Genomic DNA, 17523 nt, shown 5'->3' on the forward strand with positions numbered 1-17523 from the left:
CAACCAAACACTATGCCCCATGGCCCCCTCACCCCAACCAAACACTATGCCCCATGTCCCTCGCCCCCAACCAAACACTATGCCCCATGCCCCTCGCCCCCAACCAAACACTATGCCCCATGCCCCTCGCTCCCAACCAAACACTATGCCCCATGTCCCTCACCCCCAACCAAACACTATGCCCCATGGTCCCCTCACCCCCAACCAAACACTATGCCCCCTGGCCCCCTCACCCCCAACCAAACACTATGCCCCATGGCCCCCTCACCCTCAACCAAACACTATGCCCCATGGCCCCCTCACCCCCAACCAAACACTATGCCCCATGGCCCCCTCACCCCCAACCAAACACTATGCCCCATGTCCCCCTCACCCCCAACAAAACACTATGCCCCATGGCCCCCTCACCCTCAACCAAACACTATGCCCCATGGCCCCCTCACCCCCAACCAAACACTATGCCCCATGTCCCTCACCCCCAACCAAACACTATGCCCCATTGCCCCCTCACCCCCAACCAAACACTATGCCCCATGGCCCCCTCAGCCCCAACCAAACACTATGCCCCATGGCCCCCTCACCCCAACCAAACACTATGCCCCATGTCCCCCTCACCCCCAACCAAACACTATGCCCCATGTCCCCCTCACCCCCAACCAAACACTATGCCCCATGTCCCCCTCACCCCCAACCAAACACTATGCCCCATGTCCCCCTCACCCCCAACCAAACACTATGCCCCATGTCCCCCTCACCCCCAACCAAACACTATGCCCCATGGCCCCCTCACCCCCAACCAAACACTATGCCCCATGGCCCCCTCACCCCCAACCAAACACTATGCCCCATGGCCCCCTCACCCCCAACCAAACACTATGCCCCATGGCCCTCACCCCAACCAAACACTATGCCCCAGGGCCCCCTCACCCCCAACCAAACACTATGCCCCAGGGCCCCCTCACCCCAACCAAACACTATGCCCCATGGCCCCCTCACCACCAACCAAACACTATGCCCCATGGCCCCCTCACCCCCAACCAAACACTATGCCCCATGGCCCCCTCACCCCAACCAAACACTATGCCCCATGTCACCCTCACCCCCAACCAAACACTATGCCCCATGGCCCCCTCACCCCCAACCAATCACTATGCCCCATGGCCCCCTCACCCCAACCAAACACTATGCCCCATGGCCCCCTCTCCCCCCCAACCAAACACTATGCCCCATGGCCCCCTCACCCCAACCAAACCCCCCAACTCAGCACACACACAAACATGCACCAATACAGACCCGAACCCCCACCCCCCAACTCAGCACACAAACATGCACCCATACAGACCCAAACCCCCCACCCCAGCACACAAACATGCACCCATACAGACCCGAACAACCCACCCCCCAACTCAGCACACACACACAAACATGCACCCATACAGACCCGAACACCCCCAACTCAGCACACACACAGAAACATGCACCCATACAGACCCGAACCCCTCCAACTCAGCGCACACACACACAAACATGCACCCATACAGACCCGAACCCCCCACCCCCCCCAAATCAGCACACACACAAACATGCACCAATACAGACCCGAACCCCCCACCCCAGCACACAAACATGCACCCATACAGACCTGAACCCCCCACCCCAGCACACACACAAACATGCACCCATACAGACCCGAACCCCCCACCCCCCAACTCAGCACACACACAAACATGCACCCATACAGACCCGAACCCCCCACCCCCCAAATCAGCACACACACAAACATGCACCCATACAGACCCGAACCCCCACCCCCCCAACTCCAAACCCCCACCCCAACTCAGCACACACACACACACTCAAGCATGCACCCATACAGACCCGAACCCCCCCACCCCCCCAACTCAGCACACACACAAACATGCACCCATACAGACCCGAACCCCCCAGCCCCCAAATCAGCAAACTCTCAAACAAGCACCCATACAGACCCGAACCCCCACCCCCCAACTCAGCACACAAAAAACATTCAAATCAAAACATTCATACACATCCGACACACATCCGACACCCCCCCACCCCCGCATCTCAACATACACACAAAATACATTCAAATACAAACATTCACACACCCCCCCACATCTCAACATACACACAAAATACATTCAAACAAACATTCACACACTCCCCCACATCTCAACATACACACAAAATACATTCAAACACAAACATTCATACACATCCGACACACCCCCCCACCCCCGCATCTCAACATACACACAAAATACATTCAAACACAAACATTCATACACATCCGACATACCCCCCCACCACCGCATCTCAACATACACACAAAATACATTCAAACACAAACATTCATACACATCCGACACCCCCCCACCCCCGCACCTCAACATACACACAAAATACATTCAAACAAACATTCATACACATCCGACACACCCCCCCACCACCGCATCTCAACATACACACAAAATACATTCAAACACAAACATTCATACACATCCGACACCCCCCCCCCACCCCCGCACCTCAACATACACACAAAATACATTCAAACAAACATTCATACACATCCGACACCCCCCCCCCCGCAACAAACCCAAACAGACCACTTACCGGAGACGTGCTGGAAAGCAGGCAGGTAAGCTGGAACGCTGGAATCGCACTACGACTGGCGTGGTCCAAGGCTGAAATGCCTTCCGGCATCAAGCCTTATGGACCACGCCAGCCGTAGTGCTGGCCCTCCATTGGTGCAGCACACACGCATTACGTGGCTCGTAGGAGCGACGTGATGCGTGTGTGTGCTGAGCCAATGAGGGCCAGTGTTTTCACCGGCCCGGAAGACAACAAAGACTTTCCTAATCCTCCATTAGGAAAGTCTTTGTGCCTCGCGGGCCGGTCAAAAGGGCATGGCAGGCCGCAACTGGCCCGCGGGCCGTATGTTGTGCACCCATGATCTAAACCCTCTCCTCACACTCATCTGCTCCCACAATCTTTCCTGCTACAACTACGTAGGCGATTTCAAGATCTTCCTTAAATCCCAAAATCACCAGGTTCCAACTGTCATCATACTTCTCTGATACGAACTAGTGGATAACAACCAACCACCTCATCCTCAATCCTGGGAAAACTGAAATCCTAGTCTGCGGGAAAACATCGCTCCTCCTCCTACCTATTCCCTGGCCACAATACCTAGGTCCCCCACTGGCAACCTCCACCTCGGTGAAAAATCTTGGATGCACACTGCACACAGAGTTATCCCTCTCCCAACAGATCAACTCTGTATCCAGAACCTGCTTTGTTCCATCTACGCATCCTCAGGCGTATCTTCCTTTACCCCACCTATCTTCACTGTTTCTCCGCCATCATCTCCATCATCCTCTTCAGCTTCAGCTTAGACTACGCAAACTGGCTTTACCTATGTGCACCAGCGTTTCAGCTAAGGAAACGGCAAAGAATCCAAAATGCTGCAGCCTGCCTCCTCATTAACCTACCTCCCAGAGAACACATCAGCCCTAATCTACGAGTCCTCCATTGGCTCCCTATAGGTCGACACTACCATTAAAGCCATGTGCATCATCCACCAGGCCATCCACAACACCGGGCCGGAATTCCTTCAAGACAAAGTCACTCACTACCACCCCTCAAGAACTCTCAGATCTCGCACAGCATCTCTCCTTGTTGTCCCATATTACAATTCCTCCAGATTTAGCAGATCCTCTTTCTCCATCCAAGTGCTGATCATCTGGAACTCCCTATTCCTGCACATTTGTAATATTGAGAATCACAGGACATTATGAAAGGCCCTCAAAACCTGGCTATTCCCTCCCTCCTTGAGACCCTCTCGCATTCTACACTGTCGATAGGCGGCCAAACGCTGACCTAAACATAACACCCCTACTCACCAATACCCCACGGATGCCGGCAGTGTTCACAGCGGCACACCATGACAAACGATCATCCTCTCCTCACTTCACTCCACGCCCCCTCCATTTGGGCACCTCTCCCACTGCTCAGAATTTCGTTACCAGGGAGACCACTACTAGTGAGACCAGCCAACCGCATTGGACCAAGAAAACTAACATTGCAGTCGAACTCCATTCAAGCGTACGGTACTTATAACTTACATGACATCTGTGGACACAGGCCACAGGCACGGCCACCAATCCATCCATGCACCCTAGAATGCAGCTATGGCTATGCTATTCCGGTAACCACGACCCATAGTCTCAGCAGCACAACTGGTCCTACACCACCACCACCACCACCTCCCCAACCCCCGGGCAGCAGAGGCAGTGCCAACCCCACAACGAGCATGAACCGCAAATTAAAAGTGCCACAGAATTGCAGAAAAGAAATTCTGTTTTCTGCCGCAAAATTAGCTTTTTTGTACAGCAATATTTTACATTCAGTGCTGCAACATCCCAACTACTTTTATATTATAAGGTACTTGGTAGCAATGTACATACTTTGTGTTGCGGGGAACCAAACTAAAGAGTATCAAGAGTTCTCATATAAGATAAAGGCCAACATGAGAAATAAGCTGAAATAAGCAGGAATACAATTAGCTTCAGAATAAGAGGACCTGCACTGACAGATTCTGGGGAAAAGATGTTTGAAGCACTGGAGATGGTGTATTGTCCTTAAATAAAGCCAGTTAAGGTTTTGTTATAGTTGTCAACGTCAAATATTTTGAAAACCCTATTTTATTGCCCTTGGTTACAATACAGCATTGCAGTATTTTGCCTAATGCACTCATCACAGTGGTCAAGGCAAAGCATGAAACCATAAGGGACTGTCACGTGCAGAGAGAGGAGGTCACAGTGTAACACAGTGAAATTTGAAATACTTTTTGAATCCCCTTTGTGCTGCACTTTTATACATTCTGTGTTTTAGGTCTTCTTGTAACTATTTAGGTCCTATCGGGCAATGAAAGAACTAAGCAGTCTGACTAGAAATAGGCCTCTTGTTGCTGACATTAGTTGGATGGCAGCTGTTTTTTTTGTTTTTTAACGAGGAACAACGTGAACCATTTGCTTGGTAAAACCATCCCACTCCCCCGGCCTTGCCCATGTCCAAATAGTTCTGGGTGTACAGGAGGGTTACTGCTACAATACACTGCTTTAATGTGTCTTCTGTTTCCAAAGGAGCCAGTCTTTGCTGCACCTAGTTTGTTGAAACAAAGTGCCATCTATTTCCTGGTTAATGGGAGATATAGATTGATAGAGGAAAATCCTTACGGAGTAACACTTGTGAGTTTTCCATTTGCTCTTGGAAAAATTGGAACCATTGAAATGGAAGGGAGGAATGTTGCTATGTAATGGGGTTGTGTTATGGCAGATGAGGTTGGAATTTACAGGATGGTGACTGCATCTAAAGGATTCAGCCTTATAGACTTAACTACTTCTTGAAGACTTGTGTGTGCGCAATTCCAGATAAAAAGGCCACAACCTGTGTATATAACAAACAATCAACTACATGGTTTCCTAGACTTAATTTGTTTTTTTAGACTCTCTCTCCCATTTAAATGAGACAAAGACATTGGGACATTTCTTGTGGATTTCAACTCTGCAGAAACATCTCTGCTTACATTTTAAAGTTGACACCGCTTTCTCTACCACCGCTTTCTTTACTCCTATATTGTCTGTCCTGCTGTCATTTTATTTGACACAATGCCACTTTAGGGTCTACGTAAACTCCCTGTAAATTCTGCTTCTGCGTGGTGTGTGGGGAGGGCAGCAGCGTGTGTACTACCCGAGGACTGAATTGCTTCATGCCAAGCACTTAGAGGGTGGGTGACTATTAAATCTAGAAGGTTTTATAATTTTCAAGATGTGGCAAATGGGTCCTTTGGTATCATTTATTGGACAGACTTCAAATATATCCTCGATTGGGGGGAGGGGAGTGGGTTCATAGGGATGGTACAATGCACACTGGGCTCCTCTTGCTTTGGACACATACTATGGCTGTCTTTTACCCTTCCTGGCCTAATCCCCTCATGGACCGAAATGTCCACCGTGTGCGCCAGGTCTCTTCATATAACACAGCGACCATCCAACTGGAAATAAAAAGCTTAATGCACTGAGCAATACAGAATCAGACCCAACTATTGTGGAGAGTGATATTTATATAAATTGGCTCCAGAGGACATATTGGATAGCAGCATGAGGAGGCTTGTGACTCATCACACTGGATTTACTCCTACCCAGTGAGGGGAACAAGTACCTGCAACCAAGTGCTGTTGGTAGATAAAAGGCATAACCAATGTTACCTGTGTCAACAGACAATGGTTTAAAATGGAGTAAAATAAGTTTGACAGGGTCATATGTTTTGGAACTCACTTGTAGCACAATTAGCACTTTGCTCCATTCTCTTGTCATCTTTGATCAGGCAACTAGTCTCTTCCTCCTCTTTTATGCAAACTGAAATTATGTCATGTCCTGTTACACAAAAATATATATAAGTAGACCATAACAACAGAGATTAATAAATAGCTTGTAACAGGGCAATGCAAACGACAGCTATAAGAGCAGATATCTAGATTTTGATTCCAATCAAAAGGACCTTGAAGGGTCCACCCTTGGAATCTGTGAATCTTTGGAAACGTTACCTAATTACAACAAATGGCCTTACCCGGAGTTTGTAGATCAAAAGACAGTGGTTCACACGTCCATGTCTACGGAAAACCATTCCTATGAACTAACTAGGTGCAGGGATAGATACAGTCATAGAAAGTAAGCAGTAAGGCAAGGACTCAAATCTGCTCTAGAGGCCGTCTAATGTTTAGATCACATACAACTAGAAACACAATCCTGCAAAAGGGAAAGGTTTATTAAACTATGCAACATAAAATGTTTGGACAACCCCAGTTAAAGGCTAGTAGGCAAACAGTTCAGGAATAGGTCTGAAAACTATCAGAGCCGAGTAGGGATTGCTTACTGTTTATGCCCAACTCAGAAAACTCCCAAACACCCCACAACAGGGTCCCTTACTAACATCAGTGATGTATAAAGTAGAAACTACTAAACTGTATTAGGGGAATCACCATCTAACCCCTGCCATGTAATTATTCAGAAGAATGTGCGACCTACCTCCGTCAAGGTTGGTAACCAATTTTGCGACCTCTGCACCATCATGACCAATGGAAATTGTCTTATGTTTCTCCAAAGAAGTCGCAGTATTGAGAAAAGAATATCCTGTAAAAGCATTTAAAAGCTGTGATGCATTTCACAAAGTAATAAAATAACATTTTAATCATTAAACAATTAATTTTTAAAAATAAGATTTTTCACAAGCTATTGTAAAGGCACTGAAACAGTCTAGGAGCCGCTTCTAAATATGCGTGTATACAGGATACTTTAACATTAGGAACTACACAAATATCATGGCTCCTTAAGCAATAAAAAGGCATTGCAACCTACAAAAGATATACTGTTTTTTCTTTGAATGGCAGGCCTAAAAGAAATGTTTCCCAAAAAATGTATTATTAAGTTATAGAGGACATACAGGTGGCACGGGCAGTAAAATAGAAGAACGTTTCCGGTTCTATGAAAGTCTGAATCATTTTAACATTACAAAGGGTTCATTTTGGAGCGTGTGCCATAGATTTAAAATAAAATGCAATTAAGAATGTATGTCGCTTATGTGGTGTTGGATACATTGTTAATACACAGTAAAAGAAGGAGTAAGAGGCAAATAAGGGAAGAAGGGGGCAAACAAAAAGAATAAACTGACAGAGAAAATAGTAACGCAGCTACAAGGTTCTGTGGAAAATAACCATCTACTACACTCCCACCAGACTGGTTTCCATGCAATGTAAGTTATAGAATTGGGGCTGGTGCCCATGTAGCCACCTTGCTGCTGACCTGCCACGGAACGTGCCTCTGGAAAGCAACCGCCATGGCCTTGGCTCTGATAACGAGGGCATGCATATTTGCCGGGAGTGGTTTGTGCTGCCTCTCTGACAAAGAGAGCCTCCGATTTGAGATGCTCTTGGTTCTATCTAGGTAGAATTTTAGAGCATGCCCAACATCTAGACAGTGCAGTACCCTCTGAGCTTCGTCCTCAGGGTCCACGAAGAAAGTAGGTAGCACTATCTCCTCATTCAGGTGAAACAAGGAGACTACCATAGGTAAGAAAGCAGGGTGAGTTCTAAGCACCACCTTGTCCTTATGAAAAATAGTGTAAGGCTCTGAAGCAACCAGTGCCTGGATTTCACTGACCCTGAATGCAAACGCAAGACCCCACCAAGAGGGCTGTCTTAATGGGGACTAGCCCGATGTCCGTGGACGCCATTGGCTCAAATGATTTATGCGTGAAGGCGCCCAAGACTATGTTGAGGTACCACAACAGGTGTGGCTTCTTGATGGGCGGGTAGGGCCTGGTGAGGCTCGCCAGATGGCTTTTAACCACTGGGTTGGAGGATGAGAAGACCTCCTCCTCAGAGTTCCGGTAGGCTCCGGTGGCCACCAGATAAGGTGCGGCATGTGTCTACTTGCACCCTTGAGTGTGCAAGGTGTGCTGAGAAGGATAGCACGCCATCCAACGTGTATGTCAGCGGATCGACCTTCTTTGATTCGGCCCAGTGACAAAACCTAGTCCACTTGCTTTTATAATGTCTCCTAGGAGCATCGCTCCTAGCGCCCTGTATGATGTCTAGGTTAGCCTGTGACAAATGCAGATGCTTTAGTGTGAGCTGTTCAGCAACCACGCTGCAAGGGCTAACTTCTGGGGGGCGGGTTGGATGACCATGCCTCCCTGCTGAGATAGAAGGTGAGCTGGGCTCAGTGGAAGGTGCATCGGGGGCTGATCCAAAATGCTGCGCAGTTCCGAGAACCATGGCCTTGCCGGCCACTAAGGAGCTATCAGAATGATACGCAGGTGCCGGAATTCCCTTATCTTGCAGATTACCCTGTGTACCAGGGGAGTGGGAGGGTAAGCAAATGCGTTCAAGTTGTTCCACTGTATCTGCAGCGCATCGCCTAGAGCGCCCCAGTCCTGTCCCTGCCAGGACCCAAACTGGGGGCACCTCTGTTGGACCAGGTGGCAAAGAGATCCACCTGAGGATGACCCCATCTGTTGAAGATCCTCTGTAGGACCTGTTTGTTCAACTGCCATTCGTAGTTATCCGCACTCAGCCTGCTGAGCCTGTCTGCCTCTAGTCGGACTCCCCCGGGAGGTGGATTGCTGCCAAGTGCATGTTTACCAGAGCACACTCCCAAATGCTGACTGTTAGAGTGCAGAGGGGAGGAGACCGGGTGCCCCCTGCTTGTTGATGTAATACATGCCGGTGGGGCTGTCCATTTGAAATTGATCGCCTTGCCACTGATCATCGGGAGAATGACTTTGAGAGCAAGCCAGATGGCCATCAACTCGAGCCAGTTGATGTGGGCCTCCTGCTCGTGAAGGGACCAAACCCCATGGACACTGTGGCTGTCTAAGGTAGCTCCCCAGCCCTCTAGGGATGAGTCTGTGATGATGGTAACCTGCAGTGCTGGTTGCCGGAAGGGCCTTCCTAGCTGCAAGTTGTAGTCCGTGCTCCAACAGACTAGGTCCTGGTGGAGATGAAGTGGGATGCTGACCAGCTCTGCCTGGGAACCCTCCCCCTGACTCTAGGAGGCTGCGAAGGTCTGCTGCAAGCACCTCATTTTGAGCCTCGTGTATGGCACTGCCAGGTGACATACCGCCATGAGGCCTAGGAGGTGTGGTACCACCATTCCGAGGTCACTGCTCTGCAGAGAAAATGACCTGTGGCCCTCTTGATGGCTGTGATTTTGTCCTCCGAGGGAACAACCCTATCAGAGCTCGTATTCCAGATGAGGCCCAGGAATGTTAGATTCGGCGTAGGCTTCAGCTGGGACTTCTTGAGATTGATGGACAATCCCAACTCCTGTAGAGTATACATGAGGACGGAGGAGGTGTGGTGGTCTGCCCCCGAAGACCCTACCCTGACGAGCCAGTCGTCTAGGTATGGATAGACGTGGTGATCTTGGGCCCTTAGAAGAGCTGCCACTGTGTTCACCAGTCTTGTAAAGACCCTGGGGGCTGAATTAAGGCCAAAGGGTAGAACCTTTTATTGGAAATGAAAGCCTGTGATCCTGAACCTCAGAAAGGACCGATGAGGCTGCCAGATCGGGATGTGTAGGTACGCATCCTTCAGATCCAGGGAGCACATCCAGTCTCCCATGCACAGTGTCTACGATATAAGCGCTGGGGTAACCATCTTGAACTTTTGAACAGGAAGGGAAAGGTTCAAGGTGGAAAGGTCCAACACAAATCTCAGGCCTGCCTGGTTCTTGTCGTGTAAGGTAGAAATCCGGGAATAGAACCCCAGACAGCGCTGGGAGGCTGAGACTTCTTCCACTGCCTGACTCTACAAGCAAGTGAATTTCTGCCAACAGAGTTGCTGTCCCAATCTGTGGTAACAGAGGGAAGACGGTAGGGAGGGATAGGTAGGCGGTAGCCCATGGACACTACTGAGAGGATCGAGGGGTCTGCGAACCTTGTGCGCCAGCATTGGGAGTGAAGGGCAAGCCAGCCCCCCACCAGAGACACATGGACCCAGATGGGCGTCATGCCTTTTTTCCATCTGATGAGGAGAATGGGGACTAAAAAAAAGTCTTGTGTGCCGCCTTGTCTTGTTTGTGCCGGTGTTGGCTCGGAGACCTGGCCGGTTGCCTAGACCGTCGTTCCTGGAAGCCCTGGAAACCACTGAAGGACCAACCCTGGTCGGACCGCTAGAGCGTCTGTTGTATGCTTTAGGAGTGGCCTTAGTGAGGATGGATAAGGTATTGGCAGTCTGAACTGTTCTTATCAAGTTCCTCGTCTGTAGTGGAATGGAATGGAACAGGTCACCACCCTCAAAGGGAAGGTCCAGTATGTGCTCCTGGATGTCCAGGTTGAACATGGTCGCCCGTAGCCAGGCCGTCCTCGTGTCCATAGCAATGCAAATGGCACAGCCTGAGGTGTCAATGTGCGCCACTGTGGGCTCCATAATGTCTCGGACGACAATTTTCGCCACCTCCAGCCACGCCTTGAAGCATGCCTAGCTCTGTACCGGAAGTTCTAGAAGGAAGTCAGCGATTTCTCGCCAAAGCCTCTGGTTGACAGCGGCGAGCCTAGCGTCTGCATTAGACTGACGAAGATGAAGGCAAGTGTTGGAATACATTTTCTTCCCGTATCCTTCCAGGATCTTCTCCTCCTTACCCAGGAGTGCAGAGGCTGATGTAGCTGAAGAAGATTGTGGCTTGGAGGAGAGCGAAGCTGCAGCGATCTTAGAGGAGTGTAGCTGAGGGTGTGCCGACATCAAGAGGGGATTCCCCTCCATCTGCCTAAACTTGGCGTCCAGGCGCCTGTTGGTAGGCTGCGCCAAAGGGGGTTTAAGTCACCCGTTTTTGGCAAGTGCCACCACGTGTTTTTGCATAGGAATCCTGTTCTCGCCGTGGGGTGTAGAGTGAGGACCTCTGCTTGGACCCCTGCCTCCGGCTGATCCTCCTCAGGCTGAGGAAGCCCCAAGTATTCGGCCAATCTGGTGAGCTGCTCATGGAAGGCCTTGGCCGACGACTGTTTGTCGGGGTCCTCTTCCTCATCCATGTGCACCAAGCTGTCCTGCTGGTCAGGTGCAGCTGGAGGGCTTCCGGGGGTCTGGTGGCTGCGCCGTACTGACAGGGGCCCGTGCCTGTTGCAGAGGCTGTGGGGCTGCCAAGACTATTGGAGTTGTGGGAGCCTGCGTGGTGGGAACTGGCAAGGGCAGCTGGGGCTGCACCGTGGGTGGAGTAGCTGGAACCACGGGGAGAGTGGCAGTGGATACTAGCAGCAAAATTGGAGGGAGCATGTCCCTGATCACGTCCTTGAGGATGATGCCCATCTGTGGAGACCTCATGAGGGTCAGAAACTTTTTTTTTTAAAACGGTCTTCACAGGCCGGCGGAGCGCTTGGAGGCGTGGGCCATCATTGGGGAATAAGGAATGCTGCAGTACCAGAAACTGTGTAGCGCAACACAGCCATTTGAATAACTTCTAAGTGCTTGGATGGTGCAGTTTGTATGTACATCACGTTAGTATTATAGCTCTAGCATGTTGTAGGTGCTCCCAGTTTCTACACATAATGCTACTTGAAAGGCAGTCCATAGGATACAGAACAGGTAGAACACTTAATGATTGTATGGTGCGGGTGGTTGATCAAAAAAGGTAATTGTGAATGTCCGAAATTATAACGTTCAGAAACTATTACACACAAATACAGAATACTTTAGTTGGAAGTGTGGATTTTGTTTACGTCGAGAAAGTTGTTTAAAACAGGCAGCTCTTTTAGCGGCCTGTCCTAACTAGCCCTCAACACCATTGCTCATAATTCTGCCCGTCTTAAGTACCAGGACTTCTTCAAGCTGAAGGGGGATGCCAGTACTTGAGTGGTGTGGAGAAATACATGAAAACCTTTCCCTTCACTGGACTGTGATGAAGGACTGTGCTGCAACATCTTTTGCTGTGGATTCTGTGCCCACTCTCTCCCTCAATGTTAGTACTAGGTTGGCCAACTTTACAAAATGGTTTCGCAGGACACTATGGACATGGTATTGCATTAGAAACTGCCTGCAGTGCACACACTTCCATCTAATATCATTCGTGACCTCCTTATTAGTGTCAGATGGCATTTTTAACATATAACAAAAATACAATAAAACTGTATATCCATTACAGATGCATACCATTTACCTATTAGAACACTGTCCAGGCTCTGTGGGGGCAAAATACATGAAAATCTCCTAAATTTCAAATGCGTCGACACCAACCGAAGTGACTTCACAGAAGAGGGCATTGCAAAGAGCATTATTAGTCTTTGATACTTAAAGGAAATTACATTGCAAGAAGTTGCCATAAGTAAGCCATTTGGTGCACACAAGCCTGTGCCATTCAGGAGAGGCTCATGTTATCCAGGCTTTTTCTTTGCATTGTGAGATTTGTATTTTTGGGCTTCCCATTAGGAATCCAGGATTACAAGCCACAAAATACAGGTTGAGCTGTGCTTTGACTGCCGGTTCTTCTTGGCCCTCTATACCTGCGCTTCACATTTTTGAGGACCGGAATTTTTCCAAGCTGAAAGGCATTACAAGTACCCAAGATTCTGGCTCTACTAAAAATTGGAGGGTGAGGTTATGATGACTGTGTAGTTAGTTTTTAATGACCGAAGCGCCTGTACTTCGCTTTCATTATGGACCGAATAAAGTATAGATACGAGGAGCTAGGTTCGTTATTTTTAATAATAGTTTTATACCATTCTAAACTGAAAGTAATTTGCCAACCAACCCAAACAACCTCAAAATTGTGTTTAGTCATGATGTCCCGATGAGGACGGGAAAATCCAGGAATTCAATTATATACAATTTACAAACTTCTGTGTGTCCATCCCGAGGGACCATAACTAATGCCTTGGATTTGAACTGTGAATATCCGGATGTTGGAGGAGCTCTTGACTGCCCTATCGCGGTTTTGATTTCCAATGATCTGCATACCAAGATTCTCTAGATGCTTTAAAACCCAAAAGTGGGGCAATGTCTATGGACCCATCACCAAGGATTAAAAAATAAATCTCAAAAGAAGAAGTACGATTTACTAAGCATGGCTGCCTTTAGCGATCAGGGGTTGGCATTTCACGCAAACTGGGAGCATTTGCAGACATAATGCCCAACTTGTCCACAATATAAATACATTCTCGTAAGTTTATCTTTTTTGGTCTGAATAAGGATCCTTTTTGGGTTCCCAATTTGCATGGGTTCTTTGGTTTCTTCCTCACCCCAATTAAGATTTTACGAGTTGAAAACATGATCATATTAGAGATCATTGATTTGCATTCAACACCTTCCTATTACATGACAAACACATATCATTAATAATCTGAGACCTCATGGTGTCTTGCGTCAGAAAGGTACATCAAGCTATTCAATAGTATAATCCAGTTGCTGTTTGGATTTATATCCTGTCTAGCGTACATCAGTGTGAACAGTTTTAGATAAATGAAACGTTTTGTAATAGAAACTATATCATTTTAAATAAAAATAAAAATAAATAGTATAATTGATTTAATTTCACTTGACATTTTTGTGAAAGCATACATAGACTCCATTCTAATTAATACTGCCAGCTCGGCATTCGCCCATTTGACCAACCATATCTTTTGATCAATCTAGTAATCTGTGACCCTTCTTGTTGTACCATGCTAAGGCTATTCATCTTTTAGCAAATGCTAACGTCAGGTCAGTCGCTTTATCCAACTGTCTCCTTGCTTTACGTCTCGAGTATTGAACCAATAAACACATTAATCGGGACCTTTCCATCTACACAGCTCCCATATTATGAATTATATACATCAGTCCTTGGCAAAAGTGTCTGAGATGCAAACAGAACCATATCATATGAATGAACAAGGCATCCGTACTATTACATCGTAGGTATAGTTCAGATTTTTCTGAGTTCAACTCACATAACCTCAGAGGGGTCAGGTACACTCTTTGTAGCACATTGTATTGTATGAGTTTGAAGTGTGCATGACGAGACACTCATTTCGTGTAAGAGCATACCTTTTGTCACTGTTCTTCAATTGTTAGGCCCAAAAAAGGATCCCAGGCATTTTGTATTTTAAATTCACTTGTTTTCTTGTTTTGATTTGCTATCAATATGTTGTAGCTCACGCAGATCTGCCATCCACCATCCCGAAGGCTGTAAACCTACTCTGCGGTTCCTCAGGCAACTCGTTACACATTGTATGCACTCTGCTGGTCATTCCTACATAAAATAAGAAATATTCCTTTTTTAGACCCTAGTTCCTACAAAGATCAGTAAATTGTATCAATCGCCTTCCTTCGAACATATCACCCCATACTGCTAGCCCTTTCATCTCTTAGCCAGCCAGGAATTTCTTATATGCATCATCGGTTTGATGAAAAAGCATACTCGGAGAGATGTGAGAATGGGCTTGTATTACTTACCCATCTGTTTGCGCGTTCCCATACCCATTTACCTAATGTTTTTAAATAAGGATGGTTTATACTCCTATTAATCAACCACAACACCTTCTTAATATTACTAGGCCTCTCTGAGCAAGCCAAAAGTTTCAGCTCAGTTGTTTGCTCGTTTTACCAGGCGGTAATGGAGGTGTATAATAATTTGATCCAGTACAATATTGATGGGCCTACCTTATATTTACGCATGTTCCACATGCTTTCCCACTTTCCCGGATCAAATGCTTTTTCAGCGTTCAATGACATGACTGCACCATGTAATGGCATATTCGTTGTCTGATCAATAATATGGAGTATTCTTAAATTATGTGAGGTGTTCCTTCCCGGGATGTACCCTGCCTGGTCTGGATGTACCAGATTCGTCAACTCTTAACAGACGGTCAGCTATCAGCGCACAAAGAATTTTTATATCTGTACTAGCTGGGGTACCCAGTTTTTTCCGTGTCCTGATCGAGTGGTGTCTCATGTACCTTGGAGGATGTTGCTCTTGTCCTCATGTCAGCAAGTCTTGCTTCAGTTTGCTCTGGGATCTCATTTGCCTTGGAAAAAGTTGCTCTTGTCCGTTTGTTGTTGTGTTTCAAAAGCTCTTGTAATTGATTTTCACTTTGCACCAGATGGTGCTTTTCCAAGTGATGTTCGTTTTTTGTGCAGCATGTTTGTCACTCAATGGCTTCAGCACATTTAAGAAAATGTCCAAGAAAGATTCTTCCTGTGAATGAACTTAAGTAAACTGTAACCTTGCCATTTCCCATATTTGGAGTGGTGTGATAAAAAAAAAGTTTTCCTTTTTTATTCCTTTTTAAAATGCTTTAATAAACACTTGAGCTGAATACAGTAGTAATACATTTCAAAGGAATTACCAACACATTGAACATTTTGCTTCAGACACTTTTCCTAATTTTGCCTCCTTCTAGTACCTACTGTAGTGAATCTGGGTGAGCATCAGAAACTTAGGGTGTCTACGGAGCGTATTTTTTGCATCCAAACAGACTACAATCTTGCCTTAGACACATAGGAATCCGTGCAAAATTTGGTAGACGTGGGATCAACGGTGTGGATTTGTATAACTGGACAAACATACACACATACAGCTTTATATATAAAGATTTAACAACGACAAAGGACGATATGAACAATAACCCTTTGGATCTTTGCTAATTTTGGGAAACTGCAATTATTAAGGCTTCACTTTTTGATTGAGGGAGCATTCCCAGTTCAAAAGCATGCGAGAATAACTGCAATAGTTTACCCACCGTCTCTGTGCTATAAATCTTACAGAATTCAGGAGGGAGACGTCCGCTCATGGGGTTTTCCCCCTGTTGAAGGTCCTGAATAACCCCCCTCGATTTCTTGTGAAGTTATTGGTTCGTCCAGCTCAACAATTTGTGATGTACTAAATTCTGGCAAATCTATTAAATCAAGCATATCCACTAGATCAGAAATGAAGGGCAGATATAAACATGAACAGAAATGTTTTTTTGAATATGCTTTCAAGAGTAATAGTGTGAGATGCAATACAAATGATTTTAGTCCGTCATGAAGCTCATTAATTGAGTGAAACGCGTTTTTGCCACTTTACACACTAAGATTGCACTATTAATGTCCATGTACAACTTGAATACATGAATGACCCGTCTTTCATTTTTAGGACAGTAAACACGGTTTTGCTTACAACACAAATTCAGGCATTTCTTTGCTTTCCTCGATCAAATTTTCAGGAGTGTGTTATGAAGCCATGTTTCTGGGTAACCTATACTTTAGCATGGGACGTCACAAAACACATTTGCATAATTTCTTGTGGCGTCGTTATTGTCTAGTTCTCATCTTTGTCTGAGAAAAGCAGGGAACAAGGCAAATCACATTGCTTTGTTTCTGAGCATGGCTGTAACATGAGTAAGCGTCATCGAGCTAGAATGCTGTGAGACACATTGGAAAAATAGTTTTGTGAATTCATGATAAACGTTACGTCTCCGGTGAGCTTGGCAGTATGCAGTATTTGCTCTTATCTTTTAGAAGTGTATTCTAGTAAGAGTATCCAGGATTAGACCTTTGTATCATTGGAATGTTGAATATACCCAGTGTGTGCAGTCCAGTTTGAGAGGTTTGCATTAGGGGATAGAATGATCGATTTGAGGAGCAAGATTACTAGCATTTGCGATCTTGATCAGATATGCAAGGTGTTATCCAAGGTGTTATCCCTCTCATGCGGATGTTGTTTCTGCACGCTCAGTTTTCCAAATCTTCCTGCTTTGAATATACGGCCTAATTTTGTGATTCGAACACCCAGGCCCTACTGGATAGCTCACCTAGATCATATGATTATTCGCAAGAGCGCTCTTCCATTTGTGGGCTCTTTTCTATACTACAAGAGTTTAGATGTCTTGGATTGGGACCTTCTGGGATAATTCTGCTATATTGCACAGGATTTCCCATTAAAGTCTGCATGAATATTTTGTAAGTACATTTTTTGCCTCCGCAGCATTCGG

The 17523-nt window shown here is 46.6% G+C and overlaps 1 protein-coding gene across 4 annotated transcripts in view; it reads right to left on the minus strand.

The window, feature by feature from the left end:
- LOC138526454 (zinc finger protein 583-like) overlaps nt 1-17523 on the minus strand; it is a 288611-nt gene that overhangs the window by 126649 nt on the left and 144439 nt on the right. For 3 of the 4 annotated variants that reach the window (XM_069637223.1, XM_069637222.1, XM_069637225.1), the window contains exons 4-5: nt 7113-7217; nt 6363-6461 (exon numbers count right to left, since the gene is read on the minus strand). In XM_069637223.1, the coding sequence (XP_069493324.1) occupies nt 6363-6461; nt 7113-7217 (204 nt within the window). The remainder of the gene's footprint in view (nt 1-6362; nt 6462-7112; nt 7218-17523) is intronic. The other variant, XM_069637224.1, reaches the window with a different exon arrangement.

The sequence above is a fragment of the Ambystoma mexicanum genome, chromosome 7p (assembly GCF_040938575.1).
Source record: "Ambystoma mexicanum isolate Mex_15411 chromosome 7p, UKY_AmexF1_1, whole genome shotgun sequence".
Taxonomy (NCBI): domain Eukaryota; kingdom Metazoa; phylum Chordata; class Amphibia; order Caudata; family Ambystomatidae; genus Ambystoma; species Ambystoma mexicanum.